The sequence below is a fragment of the Ammospiza caudacuta genome, chromosome 5 (genome assembly GCF_027887145.1).
Source record: "Ammospiza caudacuta isolate bAmmCau1 chromosome 5, bAmmCau1.pri, whole genome shotgun sequence".
In the NCBI taxonomy this organism is placed as follows: Eukaryota; Metazoa; Chordata; class Aves; order Passeriformes; family Passerellidae; genus Ammospiza; species Ammospiza caudacuta.
Window position 1 is genome coordinate 49361939 of NC_080597.1, and position 27665 is coordinate 49389603.

Below are 27665 nucleotides of genomic sequence, written 5' to 3' on the forward strand. Positions count from 1 at the left end.
TTTATGAATTTATTTAATTCATTAAGAAATTACTGTGAAGATTCATGAAATCTCAGCTGATTAATATTAACTCTCTTTCCTACACTTTGAGTTCCTGTAATTTGGTTTTCAGTCTGTAACTTGAACTATTGCATCATTACTGAAAATGTAACTTGTTAATGGGAACTGCCTTGATTTCCTGCACTTATTATTTTTCTCATCTCTTCACCCAAGCAAGAAGTGCCAGTAGTGTGATCCTGTGAGCTGGGATAACTAAGTATGTGTGTGAGCTGATGGCTTCTGTTGCTTTGATAACGGTTTTGTATTTTCAGAGTATCACAGTGCATATAATTTGTGCTTTTTCTATTTTTAAAAGACCTAACATCACAATCCAACTAACAAAACCCAAGAGCTTGGCAGGGTAAGCATTCTTTTGGAGAAGAAATTTACATCTTTGAAGTGTTAATAACAGAAGCTTTTTATATATTGTGACTTGAAATTTCTTAATTCTGAAACTGCAGAACAAGTAAATACGCTTGCAATGTAATGAGTAAAATGTTTCATTTCAAACTAGGGTCATTGAATTCCAATACAAAACAGAATAAAAAATTAATCCACTTCAAAATAATATTTTGGAAAATGTAAAACTAATAAATGGTTGAAATTCTTCTGCCTGCTGTTGCTCTTTTCTCACTGGTTTTTAGTTTGGATCAAAACTCAGAAATGAAACCTGCACTGTGTATACTGACGGAATGTGGTCTTATGTTTCTGTTGCCAGCTTCCAAAGTATATGTGTTCTGACAGCTATAGCCTACATACTAATTAGCAGTGTATTTTTTTCCAGTGAACAACATGATAAAAAATATACACAACAGGATTTATTATTGCCTCCAATAAATTTGTTTGAGCTGAAAACACTTGAATTTTATTCTATAAGCCAACAATGGCTTTAGCTCTGATACCTCAAAGGTCAGCTTTTTCCCTTTTGTGGTAAGGATTGTCTGCTTCTGTATTGGAGTAGACTCAAACCAGCCCATTCCAACATTTGAAGGTGCTGGGAGTGGGTGGTAATGTAATTTCTGGAAGAATTGTCTTTTGGAGCTCACTCAGAACTCTCTGTCTGGATATGACAGCTGCAAGAAGAGGGCTCATTGCAAATATTGTCTCTAAATACTGTAAAATAAAAGAATCTCACTTGTTGATAATGCAAGTAAGTGAAACAAAAGGCTATACTGGCTTTAAATTTTATATGCTGTCTTAATGAAGTATTAGCAGCAAGATATGTTTAAACACTATTTCTTCTTACAGTGATGGTTAATGTTAATAACTGAAGTGTAGACAGTTTGAGACTTGAAAAGTCTAAGCATTATGCATGTCTGTATATATGTGCACACAGGAAACCTCGGCCTGTCTCTCAGCTGGTTGCACAACAGGTTCCTCAGCAATTTGTGCCCCCTACACAATCAAAGAAAGAGAAAAAAGACAAAGTAGAAAAGGAAAAAAGTGAAAAGGAAACAACAAGCAAAAAGAACAGTCATAAGAAAACCAGGTAAAAAATTTAGAAACTTTTGCAGTATTCATAAAATGTCATTTACAAACAAAAATAAGAAAGTGTTCTTTGATTTTACTGGTTTCTAAGTGCTGTGGCAAACAGCTAGGTTATATATTGGTGTGAAGTTTTTTGGTTTAGCCTGTCTATAAAATACGAAGAAGACCTGCAGTGTGTACTTGTGGCCAGAAGATGGAGATCAGCTGAACAGAGAAAGAAAGACTGACTTTTTAAGGGTTATTTAGTGTATTGTTTTAAGAGTTTATAGAAGTGTTTTGCATACCATACAAAACTGTTGATAGGCAAATTGATGATATTAATATCTGTAAAAAAGAGAGGATGGGAGTGATTAGTTTTCATGCAAAATAGTAGTGGGAGAAGAGAGAACCAGTACCAGACTACAGATGAGTAGGGAAAATAACTTAGTTATTGATAGCTTTGTAGAACCCTTCAGCTTTGAAGGGCTGGACTAGGGTATAAATTAATGTGACAGGATAAGGTATGTCAATTACCTAGTGATAGAACTCTCTATGCCACATCTGGGATGCTGAAGGACTCTTACAAGTGAAAAACATGAAATATTGCAGTACAGACAAGCAATTGTAAAAGCCTTGATCTTGCTGTAAGGAAGGAGGGTGCAAACTGCTAAACAAAAGCAGCAGGTTTAACCCCTAATTCATCATAATCTAAGCATAAAGTTATTGTGGCAAGAATGCTGTGTCAAAAAAGCTGAAAAGTCTATAAGACATGTAGTCTAAGCAAATGTGGGAGGAACTATTGATTTTTTTTGGAAGCACTCCAAAATAGCCCAGCCAAGAAATATCCTTTGGGATTAGTTATGCAGGGAAGTAGCAGATGCTTCTGTTGTGCCTGAAATAGGATCATTAGGATCAGAACAAGGGAGAGACTGAGAGTCAGTAGAGAGCAGTCATTAGGAAAGTCATGGTTAGGATTAAGGACACTGAGGTGTTATTTCCTTTCATTTTTCTTTTTTAAATACTCAAATCTACAAGCTTACCTCATGCAGCTGAAGTACTTCAATTATGAAGCATTTGATGTTAGCATAGTGAGCTTTAGTTAAGCCAATTGTAAATTGAAATATTGAGTAAATTGCAATAATGCAGTAAAAATGCAAAAAGTGGGACAGGGAAAGATGAACGAAATTTGAAAAAGACCTAAAATAAAATCTGGGGCCGAAATACCAGAATGATCTTGCATTAAGAATTGATTTTTTTTTTTTTTAATTCTTCAAACAGTTAATTTTTTCCAAGAATTGTTTTACTAGGTACAATAGTAAGTTAAGAATGCCTGATTAGTTTAGGCAGATTTCTTCAGTATTTTTTAAAAAAAGGATATCCTTTTCTTTTTGCCTTAAAATGTATATATTATTGCTGGAAACAACTACAAAAATCTTCATGCATACTCAGTATAATTAATAATCTCCAGGTACACAGCACTTGCACAAGTTGGTAATTCTGAACTTTTCTCTCTATTCCCATGATGCACATCAGCAGATTTTCAATTTTTTCTGAGTAACTTCAGTCATACTGCTTCAGCCTCAGGGGAGCATGATGTCAAAGCCTATCTTAGTTGTAGTGGAGAAAAGACATGCATTGTTTCAGCTGATGTGAATGGGAACAAATTCTACTTCAAACAAAGTTGATGATAGGGTAGAGGTTAGAGCTGTGCTGTTATCACACCTGCAAACATGTGGTATCATTATTTTATTGCAGCTTGAGCCAATGGTAGCTGTGGAGTCAGTTAAATGCACAGATTGTGCTGTTCATAGCTGCTTGTGTGAATTCAGCTGTCTGGTATCAGTTTCTCATGGAGATCATGGGAAAGGACTAAATTGAAAGTATTTTGTGCATGTCACCAGCAAAAATATGATGTCAAAACAGAAGTCAAATTATTCTTTAGTTCTTTTTGTTGTGAAAAATTAAACAATTGAAAGATTGAATGAAGATACTTAGTCTGTCAACACTATGTATCATTCATCTCTGCATAATTTAAAACAGAGACTATACCAGGAATAACAGTTACACTGTGAACACAAAGTCCAGTTCAAATAGTACACTGGTGGTCCTAGTGAGGTTTTGAAATGAGGTAACACCTGCTGCAAGTTAACACTGCCTGTGCTGTTGAATTCAAAAGACAGACACCAACATCTTCATTACTGAACATAATTTTCTACTTAGAAAATTGTTGCTTCAGGCTGCTGCAGGGATGGATGTTTCCCTGGATCAAATTTATATCTTTGCATAGTCACAATAAAGAAAGAATTGGGTTTTATAAGTAAAAACCTTCACATATTGCTGCATAGTGACTTTATTAAAAATGTCAACTTCTAAATAGTTTTACGAGATGGTAATGTGTTATATTCAACTATTTCAATGTAAAACATACTAAGAAACACTCCACTGTTAATACTTATGGTACTTTGTTTTCCTACATATTATGTGTTGCAAAAAGATATATACACATTTGTTCTCCTGAGCTCCTAAAAAGTAAGAGGGAGACAAGATAATAAGATGGTGTGTGTGCTTTTAATATGATTGTTTCCTTTATTTAGGCCAAGGTTGAAAAATGTGGATCGAAGTAGCGCTCAGCATTTGGAAGTTACCGTTGGAGATCTGACAGTCATTATTACAGACTTTAAGGAGAAAACTAAGTCACCACCTGCTTCCAGTGCTGCTTCTGCAGATCAACACAGTCAGAGTGGTTCTAGCTCTGACAACACAGAGAGGGGAATGTCCAGGTCATCTTCACCCAGAGGAGAAGCGTCGTCACTGAACGGGGAATCTCATTAAGGTTTATTTCCTCCAGTTTCATTAGTCTCTTCAAAACATGCAAATACGTAAGTTCTGTCACCACATTTTCATGACAGATTAGTCATGCATAATTGATATGTTGACTAGAACATAATGCAGTTTAAAAAAAAGAAAGAAAAAAAGTGCAGTGATAGTAACAGCATGAAGCTGAGTCAGGGGAGGTTTAGGTTAGATACCACGAAAGGTTTCTCACCCAGAGGGTGTTTGGGCACTGGAACAGGCTCCCCAGGGAAATGGTCACAGCACCAGCCTGACAGAGCTCAAGAAGAGTTTGGACAACGCTCTCAGGCACAGGGTGTGACTCTTGGGGCTGTCTTGTGCAGGGCCAGAATTTGGACTTGATGATCCTTTTTGGTCCCTTCCAACTCAGCTTATTTTGTGATTCTATAGTAAATTAAATGCTATCAACAAATGCTTATGAAGCATCTTCAGACCAACTTTTTAATCTACATGTGTAAGGGTGCCATGAAAATGTGGTTTGAATGTTCATTATGCAGTGTTGTCGGTATGTCCATTTTCACTTTTAGTTTAGTGAATTCTAACACAACTCTTGGAATCTCTACTATTGGCATGTACTGAATTTAAATTTTTATAACATAGTTCAAGCTGCCTAAATATGTATTATTTGAGAATTGTGAAACATAGTCATATGTATGCAAGTCAAAGATCAACTTAATCAATTATTGCTGCAACAGAATTTTCATAATAATTATCTTGTTAAAAACACCTGCTGGTACTTGGTGTGGTTAAATAGGAAAAATGTTATTAAAGAAAACATTTGTATGGATTTTTGCCAATGTTTGACACATTTTACTAGATTACTGTTACTGAATTATGTTGATGGTTTTACCAATATTTTTTGACACTTAAAACACTTATTGTAATGTTTACAAGCAAAATAGAAAACACATTCTAAGCATTGATTAGTTAACCTTGCAATTCAGGTAAAGTACTGCATTGTCGCTGTACACTGGTATTTTGTGTTGTGTAACAAATACTGAACCTCAGATGGTGATGCATTTGGCAAAAACTATTTGGAAATATGAAAGTTTGGAAAAGCTTTAAAAAGAACAGATCTGCAGTTCTCATTTCTGCTTAGTGCTGTTTCCTTGCCCCAGATTTTTCTAGTGTCACATAGTCACTTATCATTTCAGTACAGGAATATCAGATGTTGCACAAGAATAAGGAAATAATAATTCTATTATTTTTTTGTTCCTGAATCAATTTCTTTAGTATTGAATTGGCCTGTTAGAATATATTATGTCATAAATCATTGGAAAAAGACTCAGTATCCTACTTTATGGCATAAGCTGTCAACATTCACGCACTTAGCAATATACTGATAAAGAGCAAAACTATTTACAATACCACCTGGTATTATGTAAAATTACCAATAAAATATTTTTGTGAATACAGATTTTGCATTTTTGTTTACAACCAATAAGTGTTTTGATACATACATACATACAATTCATGTATAGATTTTAAATTATATAATCTGGTTCAGTACAAAAGTTCATTTAGCTCCTTTTAGTGAGGTAGGGCACTTACACTCCCGTGAGCCTTTTCTTTTTCATTCAAAGTAAAAATTTTTAAGCCTATGTGAAAGTTGGATGGACCTTCTTGGTAGTGAATCCAGCCCCAAATTATTACCTACATATGATATGTCTTCTTAACGGCTTAAAATAATGGATTTTTGTAGCCCCTGACAATTGTGATGTTTGGTGGTTTATTGTAGTAATGTATTTTTCTGTTTTTAATGCAGTACTTCTACAGGCACAATGGTACTGTTCTATTTTGTAAGATGCTAGTTGTGAAATACAGTTAGTTGCATAAAATGAGAGTCTGATGTGATATCTGAGAACATACATACCTCATTCCTTGGTGTTGCTGTTTAAACTTTTTAGACATCAAATGTTAATTATAGGCTGTTTCAGATGGTTAACTACTGACCTGTTTATTATGTATTCTGCTTTATCTTACTAAAAATAGGATGTCTGTTCATTGCTGTTACCTGGCCAAATTTAGTATCTGTAAAACATGCTTTTTAAGGTTCTTAAATGTTTTTGGGGCCGGGCTAGTGTTCAGAATAGCATACACTAGTTTTTAAAAGAAAAAATACATGCTTTGCAACTTTATTTTTTTATATTTTATTTTTAGATGGGACTATTTGCAGAATATACTGATGTAATGGATTACAAAAGAGCTGAAACTGTTTAAGCAGTTTAAGGATAGTAAATTGCATTGCAAGAAGTTTTATGAAATGTGTTTCTAATTTGAAATGTAATGAATTCTAACACATTTCAGAATTCCTTGCAAAGAAATAGTAATCTATTACCAGTATTTCACTAAATGGGAAATGTATTTTTATTTAAGTTTATGTGAATAAACCACCCAGCACTGCCAACAAAAGGACTCTTATCTTCAGAATTAAGTAGCTATTTGGTTTGAAGGGAGGGATGGAGTGGATTTTACTATGATTCAACTGCCTCTAGAGAATAATCTCAACAATGTGTTACAAGTATGGTTATCAAAAATAATGCAAAAAGTCTCAGTGTTCATTATGGAACAAGATACTGAAGAGCAATTTCTACAACAGGTGCTGCAGAAGTCAACTAGGTTCTTAAAAGCTGTGGTGGTTTTAACTGAACAATTAGGTTGCCAGAGTTTTATCGCAATGATGCTTGTTTTAGCATTAAGCAAAGTTGAGTTTTTGCCTGTTGGTGATTAAAAGAATGTGACAATACTGACAGCAGAGTAGACAAATTCTAAGCAAAATACTGCATTTGAGTCTGTTCATAATATAATTTAAATGAACTTCACTTTCATAATTTCTAAATAATTTTGACTTGTAGTAATTCTAAATCCTTTTTTCTAACTGTAAATATATTTAAAAGCATCTTTACTCCATTTATAAAAAGTGAAAATTTAATGTTGTAATGTGTTCTGATTAGGTATTTTTCTCTGTGATTGCTCTCTGCATAAGAACTGTTATTTGTTAAATCTATATATGCATCAGTCTTCAACAGCCATACATCCTGGGATGTTCATGAAATGGTGGCCCCACAAGGACAAGTGTGATAGTGTTCCATGTAAATGAGTTCTTTTATGTGCTGATTGATTGTCTGGTTTCAGAAAGGAAAAGGGAAGAGAAATGGGGGAAAATAAGTATAAATAGTTCATTGATAAAGTGTACAGTAATTCAGTCTCTTATCTTCCTAACTTTGCTATTAATTATCGGTGGTATAAAAAAAAGAACAAATATATAGTTGACTGAACTCTTTTTTTCATGAATTTAAATCTACGTATTGGAGATAAAAATTCTTCTACTCAGTAGCAGGTTGAATTATACCATATGAAATATTGATTCCAACAAAGGAGGTAGTAATAAATAAATTACATTTCAAAATTTAATATTCTTACTATTAAGAGTCAATAATTAAGAATATGACTGAAGTTTTAACCTATTATGTGTTTATCTAGATATTTATGTTTTGGGGCATAGATTGTAAAATCTCAAAAATAGTTTGATTTTATAATTTGTGCACTTTACTTTTTTTTTAATATTATGAATAACACATTTTAAGTAGCCATGTGAGACAGTACTTTCTATAATTTGTTCAATTGGTTCACTGTAGTGTTTAGGCAGGTCTTCTAAACTTCAGATGTTGCATCTTAAATTCTTTACTTTTTTCCTCTCCTGTCTCAGAAGCCTGACAGTTTCCTGTGTTTTGCTGATTGATTTTACTTTGTTAACAGGATTGATTTGCCACTAAGCTGTCTATTGTGTACTTTTTATCCAGGGTTCTTTAACTGTATCTGTTTGGGGTTTTTTTTTCTGTAACATGCCTTTATTTGGCTCTTCTCCCTCCTAGGGAGTCTGGGTTTAATTCATTCAAAATCAGAAACTGTAGGGAAATAGAAAGGCATTTACATTTAATTTTTCCAAAGGCAACAGCAGGTGCTATACTTATAGTAAATTTAGCCTGTGCTTACTCAGGAATAAGATAAAAAAGATAAAAGTTAATGCTGGTTTTGGCTAGTGGACCAGTCAGTTAAATATGGCATTTTGAAAATGCATACTTCTATCTGAATGTTAAGATTTAGGTGTGCTGGAAACACAGCTTGAGCTTTCAGAGGTTTTCTTAACCTGAAATTATGCCCCAGCTTATGTCAGAGTAGTCTCAGTTTGGAAGGTTATAACTTCAAACTAGCAAAAACTATACAAAAACTGTAAAATCAGTAAAACTGTAGAAGCTCAGATGGTTTTCTTTTGTGCTGTTAAAGTTTTAAAACAAGGAGAAACTGTTAAAAGAGACTTAAGAGACTTGTCTAAGACCACAATCATATTGAGCTTAGCTTGACATCTAAAGAACCTGTGTTTTAACAAGAATTAATTGGATTTAACCACTAATTAAACTTGGAAAATTACTTCACAAGTTAATTACAAATCAGTGCTCTGTAGAATGTCTAGAATGGAGTGAATGGTACAACAGCAATGGAAAACTGCATGCTTGCTGGAAAATACTATTATCCACCAGCAAGTCATGTTTACATGACTTTCCTAAGACATTATGCCAAAAGATTGTGGTACGTCTGTGAACAAGGCTTAAACTTAGTGATTACTATTAAGAATGATTACAAGAGATTGCTGTCCTATTTGGGGTTTTGTAAAAGACAAAATTGCAACCTTATCTAATCGCTCTTTGCCCCATATGCTTAAAAAGAAAATTACCACCAAAAATATTGTTCAGTAACAATAGTCTAAAAAGTAGTTCTAAAATTTTAATTATTTTCTAGAAAGTATGGCAGATCTTGGCAGATGGAGGACTATTTAAGCAGGACTATGTTTTCAGGATCTAGGCCACCTGGAAAAGTGTAGTCTTTGATTACACTGTTTCCTGTCATGGTTTGACCCCAGCTGGCAACTAGGTACCTCACAGCCCTGTGCATTCTGCCTCTGTGCACTGAGGGAGGGAATTCAAAGACTGAATCAGGAAACTCATGGGTTGGGATAAGGACCCAATTTAACAGGTAAAGCAAAAGCTGCACATGTAAGCAAAGCAAAACATTCACCACTTCCCAAGGGCAGGCAGGTGTTCAGCCATCCCCAGGAAAGCAGAGCTCCATCACAGGTAATGGTGACTGGAGCAGACAAACAGCATCCCTCCAAACATTCTCCTCTCCCTTCTCCTTCCCTTGGCTCTGTGTGCTGAGCACAGCCCCACGTGGTCTGGGGCATCCCTGTGTCAGCTGGGTTGAGGTGTCCCCTTACAATTCCTTGTGCACCCCCTGTCTCCTCACTGGTGTGACAGTAGAAGCAGAAAAGGCCTTGACTCTGTGTAACCTCTGCTCAGCAACAGCTGAACTACCTCTGTGTTATCAACAGTGTTTCCAGCACAAATCTAAAACACAGCCCCATGCCAGCTACTGTGAAGAAAATTAACTATCCTAGCCAAAACCAGGACATCTGTGTATAAATCCTCATCTTGTCAAAGCAAAGTGAACATGCTTCCTCAGGCTTTTAATACATGTAGCTGTAGACCAATGGAGCTCTAATTTACAGTGGAGTTACTGAGAAGATAGCTGAGGAAAGGAGACTATTAATGTATTTTTTTTGATAACTTGCTAACCACATGCATGTAATTTTCATCTTCTGTATGAAGAAGCAAAAGGATGCAGAAAAATGAAGGAAATGTGACCAAGGCTAATGAAATGTGGCTCATTACCTCTTCCCAAGATCATTAGATTCTACAAACTGCAAATTTTGTTTGGTTCAAAGACAGTCCCAGGTATTTGTCACTAAACAAGGATGGAGTTGTTTAATCACTTTGCATCTGTTAAGACAAGTGAGGGGTAAGGCCAGTTCTACTTTCTGAATACCCACTTGTGAACACAGAGATCTAATTTGCCATTTATATGCATCTAATATATAGCTGTCATCCATGAATAATCTATTTCAAGCTGATTCTTCTTTGCACAGGATAAATAAAAATACTTCAATGTCAGGCCCAGTTCCTGATGGCACAGATCTCTGAGCAGGCAAGTCTGGCATCTGACTGATCATCTTTCTGTAGCAGCCTTCAGCTATGAATTAATCTAGGCAAGGGAAATCTCTTCAGGTTACATGTATTATGTATCATTACTCCCACCTCTGAAGGAAGCACATTCTGATTCCTGATACCTTCTTTCTTTTGTTTCTTATAAGCACATTTATAGTGTAAGTGGATGAGTGAGTTTGAAATAATTTATTATGCCTACTTTTTTAAGTGGGGAATTTGACTGCTGTTCCCAATTCTTGAACTATATTTTGGTTTCTTTAAGATCAGCATAGTCATACAGAATAATGGTGTGTGGGAGCTTAGAGGTCAGTATCAATTTTGTCACTGTTGCCTTTGTTTCTATATAATTGACCACCTGAAGAGAGTCTTGCTGAGCAAACTTAGTTACACTGATTCTGTACCATTCAAGCACTCTGTCTGAGGTACCTGGCATTCTATGATGCCAATTATCTGCATTTCTGCAAATGGTATTATTCTGTGCTGGGAGGCTTCCAAATGTGGCAAAATAAGCAAAATTCTTTCCAGCTGATGGAGGCAAATGTTGTCAAGTAAAATGCTTTTAGTCCCCACTGGAGAAGGAGATCTGAGGAGCACGCACAGATACTGAGTGCTTTCTCTGCTTTCCTACAGAAATTCCAAGTAGGAAGCTTCTGTTTCTAAAATGTCAACACCTTCAAAAACCCTCAGTCCAACAAAAAAAAACCCACAAAAACAGAGTAATAAGGAGGGGGGAAAGAAGAACAAAGAAAATGTATTTTCAGAATAATCCCTAGAAGAGCTATATAATGGCTTCTTTGTCTTTTTTGTGTGTTTAGTGTTCCTTTCTCTGTGTAGTGTATTGGAAGTAGGCAGCACACACTTCTTAGAGGTGTGTCTTGCTTTATAATTCTTGATGGCTGGTGGTTGAATGACATTTGGCCTGAAGATGTAGGGTTTTGTGAATTAAGTAGTAAATACCATGAATATTTCACTCTTGCATACAAGTTATTTGTTGAAAGGGTGGAAGCTTAGATGAAAGAGTTAGGAACAAAATTAATTCCTCTCATACAATTAGCTACTACACAAGTTTAAAGGGTCTAATTCCTGGACTGCTAAAAAAAAGGATAGCTTTATGTTGCAAGGGTGATAAGAACCTAGACTAGAATGGATGTGGCTTCTGAAGAGTTTTGTGGCCAGTAATTCATATGGCTGTTTTCAGTGATTATTCCACACCTTAACCTGTTAATCTTGAAGCATTGTTAGAGCATCCTCACCAACAAATCAAAACTACCAACAGTACTGTCAGATGCTCTTAAAATTTACTAAGTGCCTTACACAGAGCATCACTGAGGCAATGATTCAATTGCAAGAAGTTTGATAAAAGATTTACTCCTCTGGTTGAAGTCACAGGTTGTTGGTTGTGACCAAGGTTATGTTCCTGGTTATACACGTTAGAATCTTACATTTTATTGCTGACATGAGTACCTAATGAAAAACAGTCCAGAAATTTTTAGGCTTTCAATTTGTAAAACACCCATTGTTTGGAGGAGATTTTTTTTCTTCTAGCCAGTTGTGATGGTCTACTGGAATATCCCAGAAGTGAATAAAACTTGTGAGTATTTCTGGATGCTTTCACATTTCTCAGTTTCTCAGTCAAGGACAGTATTATCTTTCTTGGGAAGGGGGTACCTAAGTTGGTTTTGTTCATAGGCATTATGTTTATCCAACTAGTTTTTTAAGGATTTTATTATTAGAAAAAGGGCTTGTTATTTTGAAAACAAAAATCTTACCTGCCAGGTGTCTTCCCCAAAATAAATAAGTGCCTTTTCTGTTCTGACTCTTAGAAGTATTTACTTTGACAAGATTGAATCTGAATGTCCTGGATGAACCAACTATTAAGTACCAAGTGTTACCAATGGCTTGAAATCCTTTCACTGAAACAACAAGAGACAGATTGTATGCCACTTAAATTGTTTTGAGAACTGATGTTATCAGAAGTTTTATAATGCTATGAGTAGTATACTTCTAAGAACAATGTAACTTTTCAGGAACTTGATATTAATAGGAAATAAATATTTATTAGAAGGAGTATATTAAATAAATATTTATTTACCAATTTGAGTAAGAGAAAATGTTACACCATGGGGGCAACAGTCTTGCTGTTAGCAGTCCTGACTACTTAATGGAAAGTAAAACTGAGGCCCTGGACTCGAACTATAAAAAAAAAGGGTAGTATTTGGTGAGAGATTGGAACTGTGAATCTTGTGTCCACATTCTAATAAAGTAATTTTTCCTACCTAAGTTTTTACCAATTCTCAAGCAGAAAAGAAAGCATGAGCAGATATCAGTAAGAGGCCCTCTGGTTTAATTGGTGCTGCTTCCTATCTCTAGTGGATTTTTTTTAAATTTTTTTTTAAACTTTGCTCAGGACTGGTACAGCTGAAAGTATATTTTCCCTTCATTCTTAAGCCTAGACTTTGAATGGAGTTTCTCTGAGACACTTTTGTAGTGAAATCGTATTCCCTACAAACATTGAAGACAAAAATAAACGTCTCTGTGAATGAAAGATCTTGTGTGGTTGTAATTTTTTAATATACACAAATTTAATTTAAAAATTCTAAAGGTACTCTAAGAAAAACATAGCATATTGATCTAATTAAAAGGTCTCTGTAACACTCAGAAAGTACAGTTTGCATCATGAGATGCTACAAATTTTCTGTCTGATAAACTATGTTCAATTCTATCATAGCACTCCTTTAAAGATGACCATACATTAACCCATTGGGATGCTGCCTCCAACTGACCTCTTCCTGACCCCAGTTCAAAGACTATTTTAAACAATTTAAAATTCTGAAAGCTCGGCAGGAAGGCTGAGAAGTGTCTGGAAAGAAAGAAACAGAAGGAATCACAGTGCAACAACTTTTTTTTTTTTTTTTTACTATGATAAATGGTACACAATTAATGATAATGGAATTGTTTAAAAATTTACATCCCTATAGTTATTTCACACTTACGACATATTGTTGGTTTCAGAGGAGCATAAATAGATGTTTTTGATGCGTAGAATAATGACACACATTAAAATGCCTTTCCCAGGAATAAATTAATACTTCTTGCCTGTGAACAATTTGACAAGGAAATATTTTTGATGAAAACTAATGCAAGTGGACTACAATCTTGACTGGCATTGGTGATGCTTAGGGTGTGTTATGATAAAATGGTAAATAAAATGAGATGTTCAGAACCCCTCTCTGAATGTATTATTTATACTGTCTAGGAGAAAGTGCAAGAAGTACAAGTGGGGAATTTGGGGATAAACAGTAGACTTTGGGAATTTGATCTCAAAATGCCAAGAAGCCTCTGCTAATTTATTAGCAGAGATGATTCATGACCACTTTTGGTTATGATGGAAGTTGAGATATTCCTGGGAGTACTGCTTCTGAAGCAAGAAACTATGAAAGCATCAATGCTTGCAAAATAAAGTAACCAATGAGGTAAGAAACTTGAGGAGGCTTTGTTTAAGGCTTCATCTCATTGTATATAAAAACTGTGCTTGCTACTGAAGCAGCTTGTAAAACAGTGGTCTCTGTGGGTTCTCTCAGTTTGTCTTCAGTTCTACAGCTCCCATGTTCAGTTCTCTGAATTGTTTCTTTGCAGCATGAGGCAAAGGTCCTACAAGGCATTCTTGAAAGAAGCTGATTCTCTTGTAAAGACTGTTGGAGTTTCCCATTTGTGTAGCAGGTAACTGAAGTGTTGGCCAGGGGTATAGGAGCTCATCCCTGCTCCAAGGAGGCAGCATGTGAGGCTGGTCCCTCCTTGGGTGCAGAATGCTTTAAATGCCATCCTGTCATTATTGGGCATAGATCCCCAAGTGCAGGCAGCAAGTGTTGGGGAACTGTTGACAGTAACTACCAAATTTGGGACTAGCAGAATACTGACTAAATTGGCATCACATACCAGAATAGGGCTATTGTCACTAATTAAAGGGTCCAATTTAGTCTTACTTACTCATCTATTTTGCAAGAACAGGAGGGATTCAAAAGAGGGGAGAGCAAGTTGTTAAGGCCTTCTATCACCCTTTTATTAATTTCTTTCAGCTATTGACTGGTCGGCAAGACTGCTACACAATTATGGGTCTGAAGATCAAAACAAATTTCTTAAATTCCACACAAATGTTTTGGCAGCCATGGGAGATCACAGCATTCCCCTGCAGATATGGGCCTGGTGCCTGGAGATAGTTTAGGACATTGTCCAATTTCATTTTACCCTTTCTTGTCCTGAAAAAAAAAAGGAGTAAAAACTGAATTTGTAAAGCTACAGATTAAAGATGGGCAAAGGAAGGCTGAGTTATGTGTACATACAATTTTGGGTGTTTCAGGCTCAAAGTTCAGCACTACACAATATCCCAGCTCCTTGCTGGCTCTGCAGCAGAAGGGTCTGAGAGCAATCCAATGGACACCACAGATAAGGCAGTGTGATGGCAGCACAGGGCAGGCTGGCTGCTCACAGCAGGGACTTGTGTGAGCTTCGGGCATCGCCAAGACTGCCACCAAGTGTGAGAGTGCTGGGCACCTCAGGCACTTGTCTGCGATTTGGCTGTTCTATTCAGTGTTAAAAGTAGCAGCCAGTAAAATGGGCGAATATTAGTGTCTTATCTCTTCCTGATAATTGAAGTGCTAAGTGCTTTAAACAACTACCACTTGTGACTGCTTTTGAAGCAGTCATGGTTTTGAATTCATATTTATGAAAATTGAGCAACACTTAGAGTAAAAGATGTAAATATTTTAAAGTAGGATTTTATTTCTCTATCTCTGGCATTGTCTCTACATTGGTGTACATTTAAAATTCTACTTGAAGGGGGAGTAAAACCAGGGTACAGATGAACAAAATATAAAGGGAAATAAATTGGCAAAGTCAGTCAACACTTTACCTGGTTTGACTGACTGACCACTTTCCAAAACACCTCCTTCCTGAATGACCATCTGTTGTCTTTTCCATTCGAAAGAGGAGCTACTGGCTCCAGTGTATCATCTGGCTTGCAGTGCTAAATGGCTCTCAGAGACCTGACAACTCTCCTATACCTCTGTTTCCACTTATAAGGACAGCTGGCAGTTGTCATCTAATTTTTTTTTTTTCATTTTAGCTGTTTGCTAGGTGTAGTTTCACTTTCCAAGACATGTAGCCTTTTTTATTAGAAATAAAATAATAAAATGCATAAAATTTTTACATCAAATATGAAATAAACCCCACCCCTAAAATAAAAGGATGGTTTTTTGTTTATGGTCTGAATATTTCCTGGCCTAATGCATTCATTTTAAAGATCTTAAAAAAACTGAATAGGATAACATACTTAGTGCAAGTAGTATAAATTCACTGTGTGGAATCAGCACTCTTACTGTGAAATGGAAAAGGTAAAAAATACTTTAGATAACTACTTTCAGATTATTTCATATATTTAATCTTAAAAATTGAACTTTCAAGGCATAATGTGAAGTTACCCTGTTGTGCAGGGTTACGGCTAGTAAATATTTGTTCAATTAGAGATAAAAAATATATTCTAAAAATTTAAAAACCCTGATCTGAGTATTGGGACTCAAAACACCTGATGCTGTAGCAAACAACAGCAGGACACAATAAGAACTTTTAAACTTAAATATAGTTATGTGTAAATAAACAAACAAGTAAACACCAGCCCTTCATGCCTTATTTCTATATTTATTGTATATGATACATATTTGCATAAGTAAGTATGTTTGCTTTGACTCTTTGCAAAAGTATTTTAAACACAAATCATAGAATCACAGAATGGTTTGGGTTGGAAGGAACATTAAAGGTCACCTAGTTCCAACCCCCCTGCCATGGGCAGGGACACCCTCTAGACCAGGTTGCTCAAAGCCCTATCCAACCTGGCTTTGAAAACTTCTAGGGATGGGGCATCCACAGCTGCTCTGGGGAACTTGTTCTGGTGTTCCACATCTTCATAGCAAATTTTTTCTTATAATTAACCTAAACCTACCTTCTTTCAGATTAAGGCCATTTCCTCTTTTCTTACCAATTACATATCCTTGTAAGAAGTCCCTTTCCAGCTCTCTTTTTGGCCCCTTTAGGTACTGGGGGGCTGCAGTTAGGTCTCCCCAGAGCCTTCTCTTCTCCCAGCTGAACAAGCCCAGCTCTCTTCACAGGAGAGATCCTCCAGCCCTCAGTCATCTTCACGGCTCTCCTCTGGACTGCCTCAGCTGGTTCATGGCCTTCTTATGTTGGGGACCCCAGAGGTGGGCACAGTACTATGGGTGGGCTCTAATGAGAGTGGAGTAGAGGGGCAGAATCCCTCCCTCACTCTGCTGGCCACGCTGCTTTCATGCAGCTCAGGACCCCTTTGGCTTTCGGGGCTGCGGGCACACATTGCTGGCTCATGTTGAGCTTCTCTGGTTTAGAGACAAGGATATTGCGTGGGATGTTTCAAATGTTTTGCACAAGTGCAGGTATATGGCATTTCTGCACTCCCCTCATCCATCAGCATTCCAAGCCCACTGCACAAGGCCACCAAATTTGTCGGGCACAATTTGCCCTTAGTAAAGCCATATTGGCTGTCACCTGTCTCTCCTTTATTATACCCATGCCAGGTATGGTCTTTGGAAAGTTTTAGATGACGCAAAGAAACTAAAGTCCAACATTGAGAATCCCTTCTGGACTGATGTTCGGGAGCACCAAATGTAGAAATATTTTCAGGAAAAAAAGGACTTGACACAAAAACATTGAAAAAAAGCTAAAAAGAAAATTATCTTTGTGCTCCTAGAAAGTATTCATTCTGCTTTTTTAATGTAGTAAACTATTAAATACTGTGCAAGTCTACATATATAGATGCTTATTGATTTAGAGCACGAAATTTCAACTTTTTTAAGAGGAATGCTACAAATATTTTGACTAATGTTTAATAACTTACAATTGTTCACAAAGGATCTATTAAATAAATTTTGAAGTGTACTATTGATAAATAATTGATTCAAATTAGAAGAAATTAGGAAATTTGCAATCACACCACTTCCTAAACAGTTTACAAGGCAGCTTACTTAATTTTGTGCACTATTGTCCTCGATGTTTTTCCTATTTCTATTGTCTTTGGTGCTATTGTGATTATCAACAATAATTGCAAAATATTTTAAGCTTCTGCTTTAAGTAGGTTGAACACACTACAATGCTAAACAATGAGAGCTAAATAGGAAAGTAATGGGGGAAGGTAATAATATTTTGGTTGTCAATGAAAATTGATTTTGAGAAGTTTTTTAAATATTTTTATACGTTAGGAAGGTGTAGATGCAATAAGAGTGGAAGCAGTTGCACCAAACTAAGTCTTTTTCTTAAAAGTTAATAGGCAGGGAAAAAAGCGATTTCTGGCAGCAAGAGAAGAAGTCTGATGATACCATATGTACAACACATGGCAGCAAAGCAGTTTATTCCTACTTACCCAACCTTGCAATCTATCATAGCCAAGTGCTGACACTGCAGCTTGTATGAAAGGGCACGTGAACATCAAAGGAAGTGTCTTTGCCTTTGAAAAACCCTTAACTGCTCTGCATACAGGGCAGTGTTGACACAAATCTATCAACACAAAATCTTATTGCTTTACCAACTCAATTAATGGTTTAATTTTGTGAAAGAACAAAATCAGGGGGAATGATACAAATGCATCTGATTAGGACTGATTTTTTCTTTTTTAATTTAAGTTGATCTGGTTTATCTCTTTATCTAATGAGTTGTTAGAATGTTGGTTTCCTTTTCTGGCTCACAGTGACTGCTCTGACCCTTATGAACCCACTTGCAGAAATATCAGGTGCTGATTCTTTAAAAAAATTGTCACCTGTAGTTTATTAAGATAGTTTTTTTCTGGATTTGAGCTGTTTTCTGGAGGTAGTAAATAGAATTGAGTACTAAAGATACAAAAGATACATAGTTAAATAACTAAATTCTAGTCAAGAAAAGGATTAAAGATTTAGAATCAATAAAAGCAGATAATCTTGCATCTGATTGTAACTCTTCATGTTTTAAGATAATTAAAGACTAGCAGACCTTGTAGCATAAAATGTTACATATTGTTCATAAACTTTTCATGATAAGTAATAAAGACATATAATTATTAATCTTTAAAGAATTTATAAACTTAATTGGTAATTAAATACCATCTGATATTGGTTTTTTTCTCAGTGATACAATTTAGGTGTAGCATTTCAGTAACTTTTGCTTATTTTCCTTATTCACAAGGCCAAGTTTGTAGTAAGAAGCATTTTATCTTTTATCAGACCAACTTATACTTAGATTAAATGGACAGATTTTGCAGTTTGACAAAAAGCCTTGTGTGTGTATGGTTTTTTTCTCCCCAATACCAACAGAGGGCTTAACAAAGATGCTTTCTTTCTGACCTTGCCTTAGTTATATTCTTAGAACACTGCAGATATATTCTCATTCATTAATTATTCACATATTATTGAACAGCACTGAATGAAGTCCTTTAATTCATACTTAGGTAATGACATGGTTGATAATAATAATAAAAAATTATCCCTCTGTCACCTCTCTTTAGCGCTCCTTATTTATTTTCTCCTCTTAAAAATATAATTTCTTCTTCAGAAGCATGAGACCATGATTACTACCCATCTGCCACATTTATTCTTGGTGCCACTATAACACCCTTCAGACCTCATTTTCCCTGGCTGGAACACTCTTCCATATAAAAGACAAGTGTAACACCTCAGCAGGGAATAAATGGTCTCTGCTTTTAAGCTTGCTGTCAGTAAATACTCCATTATATCTCTCCACTCTGATTCTCATGTCTATGTTACTCACACACTCACTCCCTGCCATATGGACTTGACAGTGTGTGCAAAGGGCTGTGAAGTGGGACAGTGCAAGAATTCGTGACACAGGTCAGCAGGTGCAATGAGAGCCACGGACCCCATTTTGAGCACAAACACAAAATCAGGGAAGCTGAATGGCAGCCTGTGGCAGAAAGCACTAAGAAACACAGAACTGAGGGACAGAAAGTTCAGCTAAGACCTTTGGTGGTGCTTTCAGAGCTAGTTTTTCCTGCAATGCAAGCCAGTAACCTCCTTCCAGAGTTCTTTTGCCTAATCCTCTGCCATTTCACCTACGACTCCCCCTTCACCACCCCGCCATCTTTGGCCCTGATTTCATCCTCTCTAGTTCCTTATTTCCTCTTGAATTCTATGTTTTGTTTTTTTCTCAGCCTCAATTTCCCTGCTTATATCTTTTGATAATCATCCCAATATCTTCACTGCAAACAGAGTTGAGTAGCCCATATTTTCTGAGGGCCACCTTTTCTCCTAATTTCCTTTTTATTTTGAGGAAGAGGTGATGAACAATTTTGGCATTACTTCTCTTCCAACTATCAGAGTTGCCAGCTGGCATCCTGCTTTCCCCTTCTTTCAAGCACAGGCAAGAACAGCAGTAAGCTATGGCTCAGGTTTTGTGGGCATTCACATACAACATTCATCCTTAGACCACAAAAGCTATAACAGAATTATTTTTAATGGTTTATTGGAAATCATGTTGGCATTTTTATTAAAATGCAGGGTCCTCAATGGGGATATTATCACTTGCTTTAAAAAGGATGTTTCCAGTCCATAGAAAAAATGTGAGCCAAATGCACTGTAAAGACAAGTAAGCAGAATTATTCCAAATTTCTATTTTTTAAAAACCAGTTCCAGAAGCTGAGGGAGCAGCACTGAATAATGATTTTAAAATACTTACCTTGGCAATAGTATAGGTTAGTCAAACTGTTAGGCCTTTGCTCAGTGGTCTGGGCTACACAGAGGATGCACTACTGTGTTGGATTCAGCTGAAACCCAACCAATACTCCCCCCATCTAGCAAGATGTACAGCTATTATTTCTTCTGCCACTTCCCAGACCTACATTTTGTTGTCCAGAAGCATGACTCGGTGAGTTAAAATATCTCTATCTTTGCTAGTGACTGCAAACAAATCCTTGAGGCTCAGTTCTCCAAGCTTCTCTGGCCCAGCATCTCCCTTGCCCAGCAGCACCCATCTGCTCCTCTGGCCAGGGTGCCACGCAGCCACCTGTGTGCCAAGGCCAGAGGAGGGAAGGGGCCTGCATCCAAAGTGATTTGCATTCTCAGACTGTGTCCGTACAAGGAGAAAGGACATCTGTGTAACTTCAGCTGGAATGAGTGGGCATATCACAAAATGGGTAAAGGTTGAAAGGGACCACAGTGGGTCATCTGGTCCAGCCTGCCTGGACCAGAGGGTCCTCCTAGAACACAGTGCACAGGATTGTGCTCATATGGTTCTGGAATATCTCCAGCGAGGGAGACTCCACAGCCTCTCTGGAAATCTGTTCCAGTGCTCAGTCACCTGCACAGTAAAGAAATTCTTCTTCATTTTCAAGTGGAACTTCCTTCGTACCAGTTTCTCTCATTGCCTCTTGTTCTACTGCTTGGCACCACCAAAAAGAGTTTGGCTCCACCCTCCCTTTAGATATTTATATGTATAGATATTCTTGTGCAGAAGCAGCTGTGAAGTTTTCACACAGGAAGTTAGTGCAACAGAAACATTGATAGCAAGGAAAGAGTGTCATTTTGAGGGAGCTTTAGCCCTTAATGAAGACGCACACCCTCTAACAGCTTGACATTGTTCTTATATTGAGGCTCTCAAAACTGCACACGGGATTTCTGTCAGCAGAAATTTTAGTGTGGCCAAGGTGAGGCCGCACCACAGCGGAGCAGACCGGGACTGCCACTGTCTCTGCTTTGGATACTTCGTCGCTCGACTTCTCCCAGGGACCAAGGCCTGAATGGGGCCGAGACCAGGCTGAGCACAGGGCCGCGATGAACACGGGGATGCAGCGGGAAAAAGGAGGCGCGCCTTTTTTCACTTTTGGGGCAAATAAACAGTGGGCGTCGCTCCGGCCCCGCCCTGCGGCCCGCCCGGCCCCGCTCTGGGTCCGGTCCCGCCCCTGGCCGCCCCGCTCCAGGCCCGGTCCCGCCCCGCCCCGCTCCGCCCCTCGCACGCCGCGGCCGCTCCCGTCGTGCTCCCGCTGCCGCCGGAGCCGCGGGCCCGCCCGGCAGTGCCGCGCCGCGCCGGGCGGGAGGATGCGGCGCTTGGCGCGGGTGGCGCTGCTGTGCCTGGGCTGCGCCGTCTGCTCGCTGCTCTACGGCCTCAGCCAGCTGGCCCTGTCCCTGGAGCAGGAGCCCGGCGGCGGCGGCGGCCGCGAGAGGCAGGCCCGAGAGCCCGCCACGCCCGGTGCCTGGCGGCAGGCGGGGAGCGCGGGCCGAGGCGCGGCGGGGAGCGGCAGGTACGCGGGGCCGGAGCCGGGCGCGGGCGGCGGTTCCCGGCGCATTCCTGCGGGGAGGGCGGGAGGAGCGCGCCGCTCTCCGTGCCGGCCGCGGGCGGAGCGGGGCCGGGCGGGCGGCGCCGAGGCCTGGCCGCGCTTTCGGGGCAGCGGGCGGGGGTGACTGTGCGCTCCCTCCCGGCCTCCCGCGGGCCGCGTACTGGCGGCTAGGGAAGTCTTAAACAAGCACGGAAAAGTTTCAGGAGTGGCGCTGCCGGCGGCCGAGGCCGCCCCCGTCCGCGTCCCCGCGGCGCTGAGCCCGTCCCTGGCTGCTGCTTAGTGGGACAGGGCGAGTGAAGGGTTGCGTTTCCTTCTTCCAAAAGGATAAAATTTCACGGTGCTCGTTCAGGTCTGAAACTTAGTAACTGTATGACTATCGAACATAACTTCAGTGAAGCCAAACTGTTTGTTATGGGATATCTTAATACAGCCAGTCTCACAGAAAGCAGTGAGTTCAGTTCTGTAATTAAAGGAGTGCATATCCGAGCATCTCACACTCTGCAAAGTTCTGTTGCCCTCTGTCAGCAGAAATTTTAGTGTGGCCAAATGGTGATTGAGACTATGGAATGGGATTTACTAGTTTTCCTTTAGATTATAGTTTCATAATCCTGTTCACCTGTGGCTACCGGAACCCTAAAGCCAGGAAAAGCGAAGTGATGAGAAATCTGTTACTGAAAATGGAGGAAAAATTAGGGCCAGACCATTCTGGGCCAGTCTAGCTTTACATCTGCTCAGATTCCACAGCAGTTTAAAGCAAAGTGAGTTGTTGATTTGGCGATGGTCGCTGCTTCCCGGTGCTGCACAAGCTCTGGCGCCCCCCGGTCCTTGTCCTGCTTGTGCTCCTCTGAGCACACGAGTGAGCTGATCTGGTGTGGTGACCTGCTTGAAAACTACCGAGTTGTTGGCTAACTCAGCGCTAATCATGTGTTGCCTCATCATGTAATTATAAAAGTGTCGGTGCTGTTGTAAAGGACTTACAGAGGATGGCAGGATGACAAACTCTGATTTAATAATCTTGGAATACCATGAAACAGCATTCTGAGTTACTAGGGGTGGAGTCAGCTGAAATGTGAAACCCAGCTATCGACTGGTGTAACTACTTAAAAGAATTTTTCCCCCTTGTTTTTACATTAGTTCAAGTTAATGCAGATTTTAACGTGAAAAAGATGTAAGGATAATTGTGCCTCACTTCTAGTTTGTGAAGAACCACTCACTTCTTGTGAGTGGTTGAAATCTACTAGTTCTAAATAAAAATACAATAAAAAAACATATGTATGATATTTGTGTTACTAAAGAAAACATGCAGTTTAAATGAAGCAAACTTTTGTTGGGTAGAAGATAATAATGTAAATGAATGATTTATACTATTGAAAGCTGAAATGACTTTAAGCTGCATCATACTGCTAGTAAGCAAAAAATGAACCAAGTTTATTTTAAAAGCTGTACTGTTCTAGTATTCATATTAAAAGTGTAGTTTTTAAATTAAATATATGACTGGAGAAGAGCCTCAGCAAGGTGCAAGAAGCTTCTTGCTGCAGTTATATCAGATGAGATATAAATCTCCCCAAATGTGTCGTCAAGTAGAAAAGTTTTACTAACTGACAAAGCTCTTTATTCTAAAGATCTCAAATGCCACAAAGCATTTGCTGTATACAACTGCTGTATACGGTTTTTTGGGGGTGCATCTCCTTGCAAAACCAGTGTGCTTTTTCACCTGTGTGGGAGTTATTTACTTATAAACTGCCGTCAAGCTGAAATCTCAGGATAAACATCTGCTGTTGTAAGTTATTGAAACATGCTGTTTGTGCAAAAAGTGCATGTGAAAAACCTATTTGTGAGTGAGACTCTTAGAAAAGAGAAAAGGCTTTTGTTTAAGGAAAAGCTCTGTCCTGTGGCAGTTAATAAGTGTCCCACTGAATGTTCCTTTAGATGCATTTGTAAATTATTCTTGAGTGTTGAACTGCATTTATTCACTATCATAAGTGATACACACATCTTGCTGAATGTATTGGTGTTTTTCAGTTTTTATACATCAGCTACTTCTCCAGTAGAGACTGACCGAGCACTATGGCCCACATATCAAATGGCCACTTCTGACTGTCTGGTGATCATGTGATATCCTGAAGGGTGCATAACCTTACAGAGTAAATTGCATTTAGATCACCTTCTAGTCCTTGAAGTTTAACATTTTGCATGCATTAATAGTAACTTTCATAAGTGAGTTGCTTCAGCTGTGTTCACTGATGGCTTTAAAATACAGTTCAGCAAAGCAAATCTATCATCTGAAGGCATTTATACACTCAGCAGTGTTTGTCTGTTTTCTTTAGCCAAGAAGTGTTTTCTTTGCCTGAATAGTCCAGTTTGGTATATTCCACAAGGCCAGAAAGAGCTCAATCATGCTCTGGGATAGGAAAGGAAGACATTGAATTTTCTGTTGGTTTTTGGAAACATGCAAACAAGAAAACTTCAAGTATCAAATAAGGCTTTGGAATACTACATCTGGAAGAATTTAGCAATGGTGGAGACATGTTTAAGAAGAAAATAACTTAAAAGGAAGTACCATATTGAAACTAGAATTAAAGGTTGAGGCAGGGTCCTCCAATAAGCATAATAATTCACAGGAATTTATTGGGTAATCAGTTTAGTAAGGAGCTGCTTGTTTCAAACACTACTCTATCCTGAGGAACAAGAGGCCTGGAGACTGAAGGCTTGTATCTTGAGACTTGATATAAACAACTGAAGAACACTTTAAGAATTTAATAGCTGAACATCTTCATAAATGCCTTGGATGCAGGACTGAAAGGGATACTAAGCAAGTTTGCAGATGATACAAAACTGGGAGGAGCTGTTGACTCCCTCAAAGGCAATATTTTGTTTGATTGTACGAGTCTCTTGCTCTCTAACTGTTCTGGCAGAGGGAGAGTTAAGTGGATTCCAGTGCATGGAAAAGGGCAGAAGGTATATCCACAGGCTTAGCAGTGGAGGGTGGTTATAACAGGTAGCTGGATCTTTCCTTGGCCTGTACACAGCTGTTCATCAGTGTCAGAGCTTAACCAGCAGTTTCACCACTTTGCTTCTCAGCCATTCTTATTTTAAGAATATTTTAAGAATTGGTCCAGAACCTGTCAAAGCACTTCAAAATATGAAGTAAACTTAAAAGGATTAAATGTTCAATGATTTGAAGTTGAAACTTCGTTTAAAAACTGCTGAATTTGGCAAGCATTTGGCCAGCAAATATTATTTGCATAGGAATGTTGTGAAGCAATGAAACATTATCAAGATTTTTCCAGTTTTTTTAAAAGTTGAGGTATCAGACATCTAGCATTGCATTGACTATCTCCTATCTAATAAAGCCATTGCTTCTATGACTAAATATGTCATAACAAATTTGTGGCATTGCTGCAAATGTTCAGAAAAGCTCTTGAGGAGAATTAGAAATTCTTAGTGCGTTTTAGAGTTGAATTAAGCATTTATCATCCCAGTTTTTACTCCTGTGTGATTATGAGCAGGAAGGAAATGCATCCTTCCTGTTTTGCTGCACTTGTGGGCTGTGCTGTAGGAGAGACATGAGTCTGTCTGTTGGTTGGTTCATGAAGTTGATAGAACTTAGGTTGTTAATGAAAGGAATTTTGACAGGAACGTAGTCATCAGGGCTGCACCCCTCACCATTTGGACATTCTGCTAAGTTGCTGTGGAGTTACAGTAGTACAAATATGCCACATGGATTGAAAAGTGTTTCTAACAACAATGATCTCCATTAAAAAAAGGAGGTTACCACTGATTGTTGAGGGATTTCTTATGGTTAAAACTTGACTTGCCTGAGCACAGGGCCTCAGTCTTCATGACTGCAATTTATGCACTGCTATGTATTTCACAAACTAATTTGAAATTGTCCTTTCATTCTAAAAAGTTTTCAGGTCACAATAGACACCTTTTCTATGTCTGCAATAATAAAATTTCTGCTACCCAGGGATGTTGAAGCTAGATTAACTGATAAAGGTAGTTAAGAAGTGGCTGGTTGCTTAAGGAAGAGATGCTTTGAATTGGCAAACAGATCACTGAGAATGCTTCTCTATGACACCAGTGAATTTTGCAACTTCATATTTCTTCTTTTTTATATTTTTGACAGTGGTATGTGTTAGGAATTGTCCAGACCAGTAGTGTGATGGAAGCAAGGCTGCTGCATTTCCATGTTCCTGGATATTCAGGCAGTAGCAAAGTGGAGCATTTATTCCAGTGGGATTATAGGCTCTTAGTGCAAACACACATGGCTGGCCACAGAGATCAGCACACAGGAAACAGTGCTTGCACAACCACAAACAAGCATCCTGATCCTGTTCCCTTCTCTGACTGATCAGGGTGAAAGGTTTTAATGAAAAATACATCAATGTATGTAAGGTGGATTCCTCCAGTAACTGGCCTTAGACACCTGGTCCACCCAGGAACAGATTCCTGATCCTCTGGCCTCCACTGCTGCTGACCTGAGCGTGTGAATCCTTGAGGCTTGCAGACCCAATTCAGTTTCTGGTACTCACACCCTCTTGGATGTGCAGACACCTGTACAGGTGAATGTGCTGGACCTTTCCAGGCCTTAGTTTTGTGGCAGCTGCCCACAGGATTGCCTCTTGAAAGGGAGTCTTATGGATAGCTGGTCCTGACCACATTAGTCACTTCTCCAACGCCAGGTGGCCAGCTCAGACTTTCTGGTGCTTCCAGTTGCCATGCCTCAGACCCAGCCTCATCTTATGGCTATGAGAGAGGTTCTTTCAGTAGCTCAGACTTGCTGTTCCCTGCAGTCTGGCTCAGTCTTAGGGCCTGTCTGACACCTGGCTCCCAGCCCTTGCCCTGCTTGCAGGCTGCTCTGGTGGCTGGTGCCATGTGCCCACCCATGCGCGGTGCGCACGTGTCTCCAGTCCCTGGCTCTGCAGGCTCGTGGGCCCTTGGACCTGTGGCCATCTTCTCACCTGCAGCCGCTCTGACCTCTGCATGTGCACGTGGGATGGAGCCATTCCCACACCCAGGAAAACCGAACTCTTCACATGTGACTGGAACCTCTTATCATCTCTCTGTTTTTTGCATTTTCCTTCCTCCCCAGCCCACCTTTGATCCCACAATGCATCCTACACCCTTTCAGGCAGTAACCCCATTAGGCAGTTGGTAAACTGGCCTGGAGAGTCTCTCCTGTTACCTAGGCTGGTGCCTGGATCATCTGCCTGGTTCATGGGCTCTCTCTGCCCTTTGAATTGGGGCTGTGTTGGGATACTCCATGTGCCTTGTTTAGTTTGTTTCACCTTACATAATTTTCTGCTTTCTATTTGTGGGGACTGGCCTTTAATCATGTAACAATAATAGATGTGAGCAAAATATTCCTCCGTAGTACTGAAGGTGACTATTCCTGTCTGACTAGTAACCTCTCTGAGGTAACAATGACTGTACCTGTTTGTAGACAGGTATAATGCAACTCCCTGGCTGTATAAAGCAATTGTTTGTAGTCCAAGCTTTCATCAAATTTCATTTCAAGTAAAAAAATAACTTAATCAGTGGCATTTTAAATGATCTTAATGTGAATGACAAGAAGAAAATGTTGTCCAATTATTCCAGTATCTTAATCCTTTAAATGAAAAACCTTTGGGGAATATGGTAGCATGTGGCCAACTGAGGGAGATTGCTGTTGACAGGACAATGTCTTGAGCTAACATTAGGTAAATTGCATGCATACGTATCCTAGTAACACTTTTGTTTTAAATATGCAGTTTATGAATCAAACCCAAGGCTGATAATCTTGTGCTAAATGGAATGTTTGAAAGGCCTAATGTGTCAGAGAAGTGACAGCCATTACTTCAGGTTTGCCTCTTGCCTTAGTAGTTTGGGTAGGGTAATATTCAAGGCAGCTAAGAAAACTC

The 27665-nt window shown here is 38.8% G+C and overlaps 2 protein-coding genes across 3 annotated transcripts in view; both read left to right on the plus strand.

Moving 5' to 3' along the window:
* YAF2 (YY1 associated factor 2) overlaps positions 1-12966 on the plus strand; it is a 31233-nt gene extending 18267 nt beyond the window's left edge. The window contains exons 3-4 of the mRNA XM_058804813.1: positions 1376-1528; positions 4101-12966. Of these exons, the coding sequence (XP_058660796.1) occupies positions 1376-1528; positions 4101-4338 (391 nt within the window). The 3' untranslated portion in view covers positions 4339-12966. The remainder of the gene's footprint in view (positions 1-1375; positions 1529-4100) is intronic.
* Positions 12967-21523: 8557 nt separating this feature from the next.
* GXYLT1 (glucoside xylosyltransferase 1) overlaps positions 21524-27665 on the plus strand; it is a 28634-nt gene continuing 22492 nt past the window's right edge. For both annotated transcript variants that reach the window (XM_058805420.1, XM_058805421.1), the window contains exon 1: positions 21524-21726. In XM_058805420.1, the coding sequence (XP_058661403.1) occupies positions 21524-21726 (203 nt within the window). The remainder of the gene's footprint in view (positions 21727-27665) is intronic.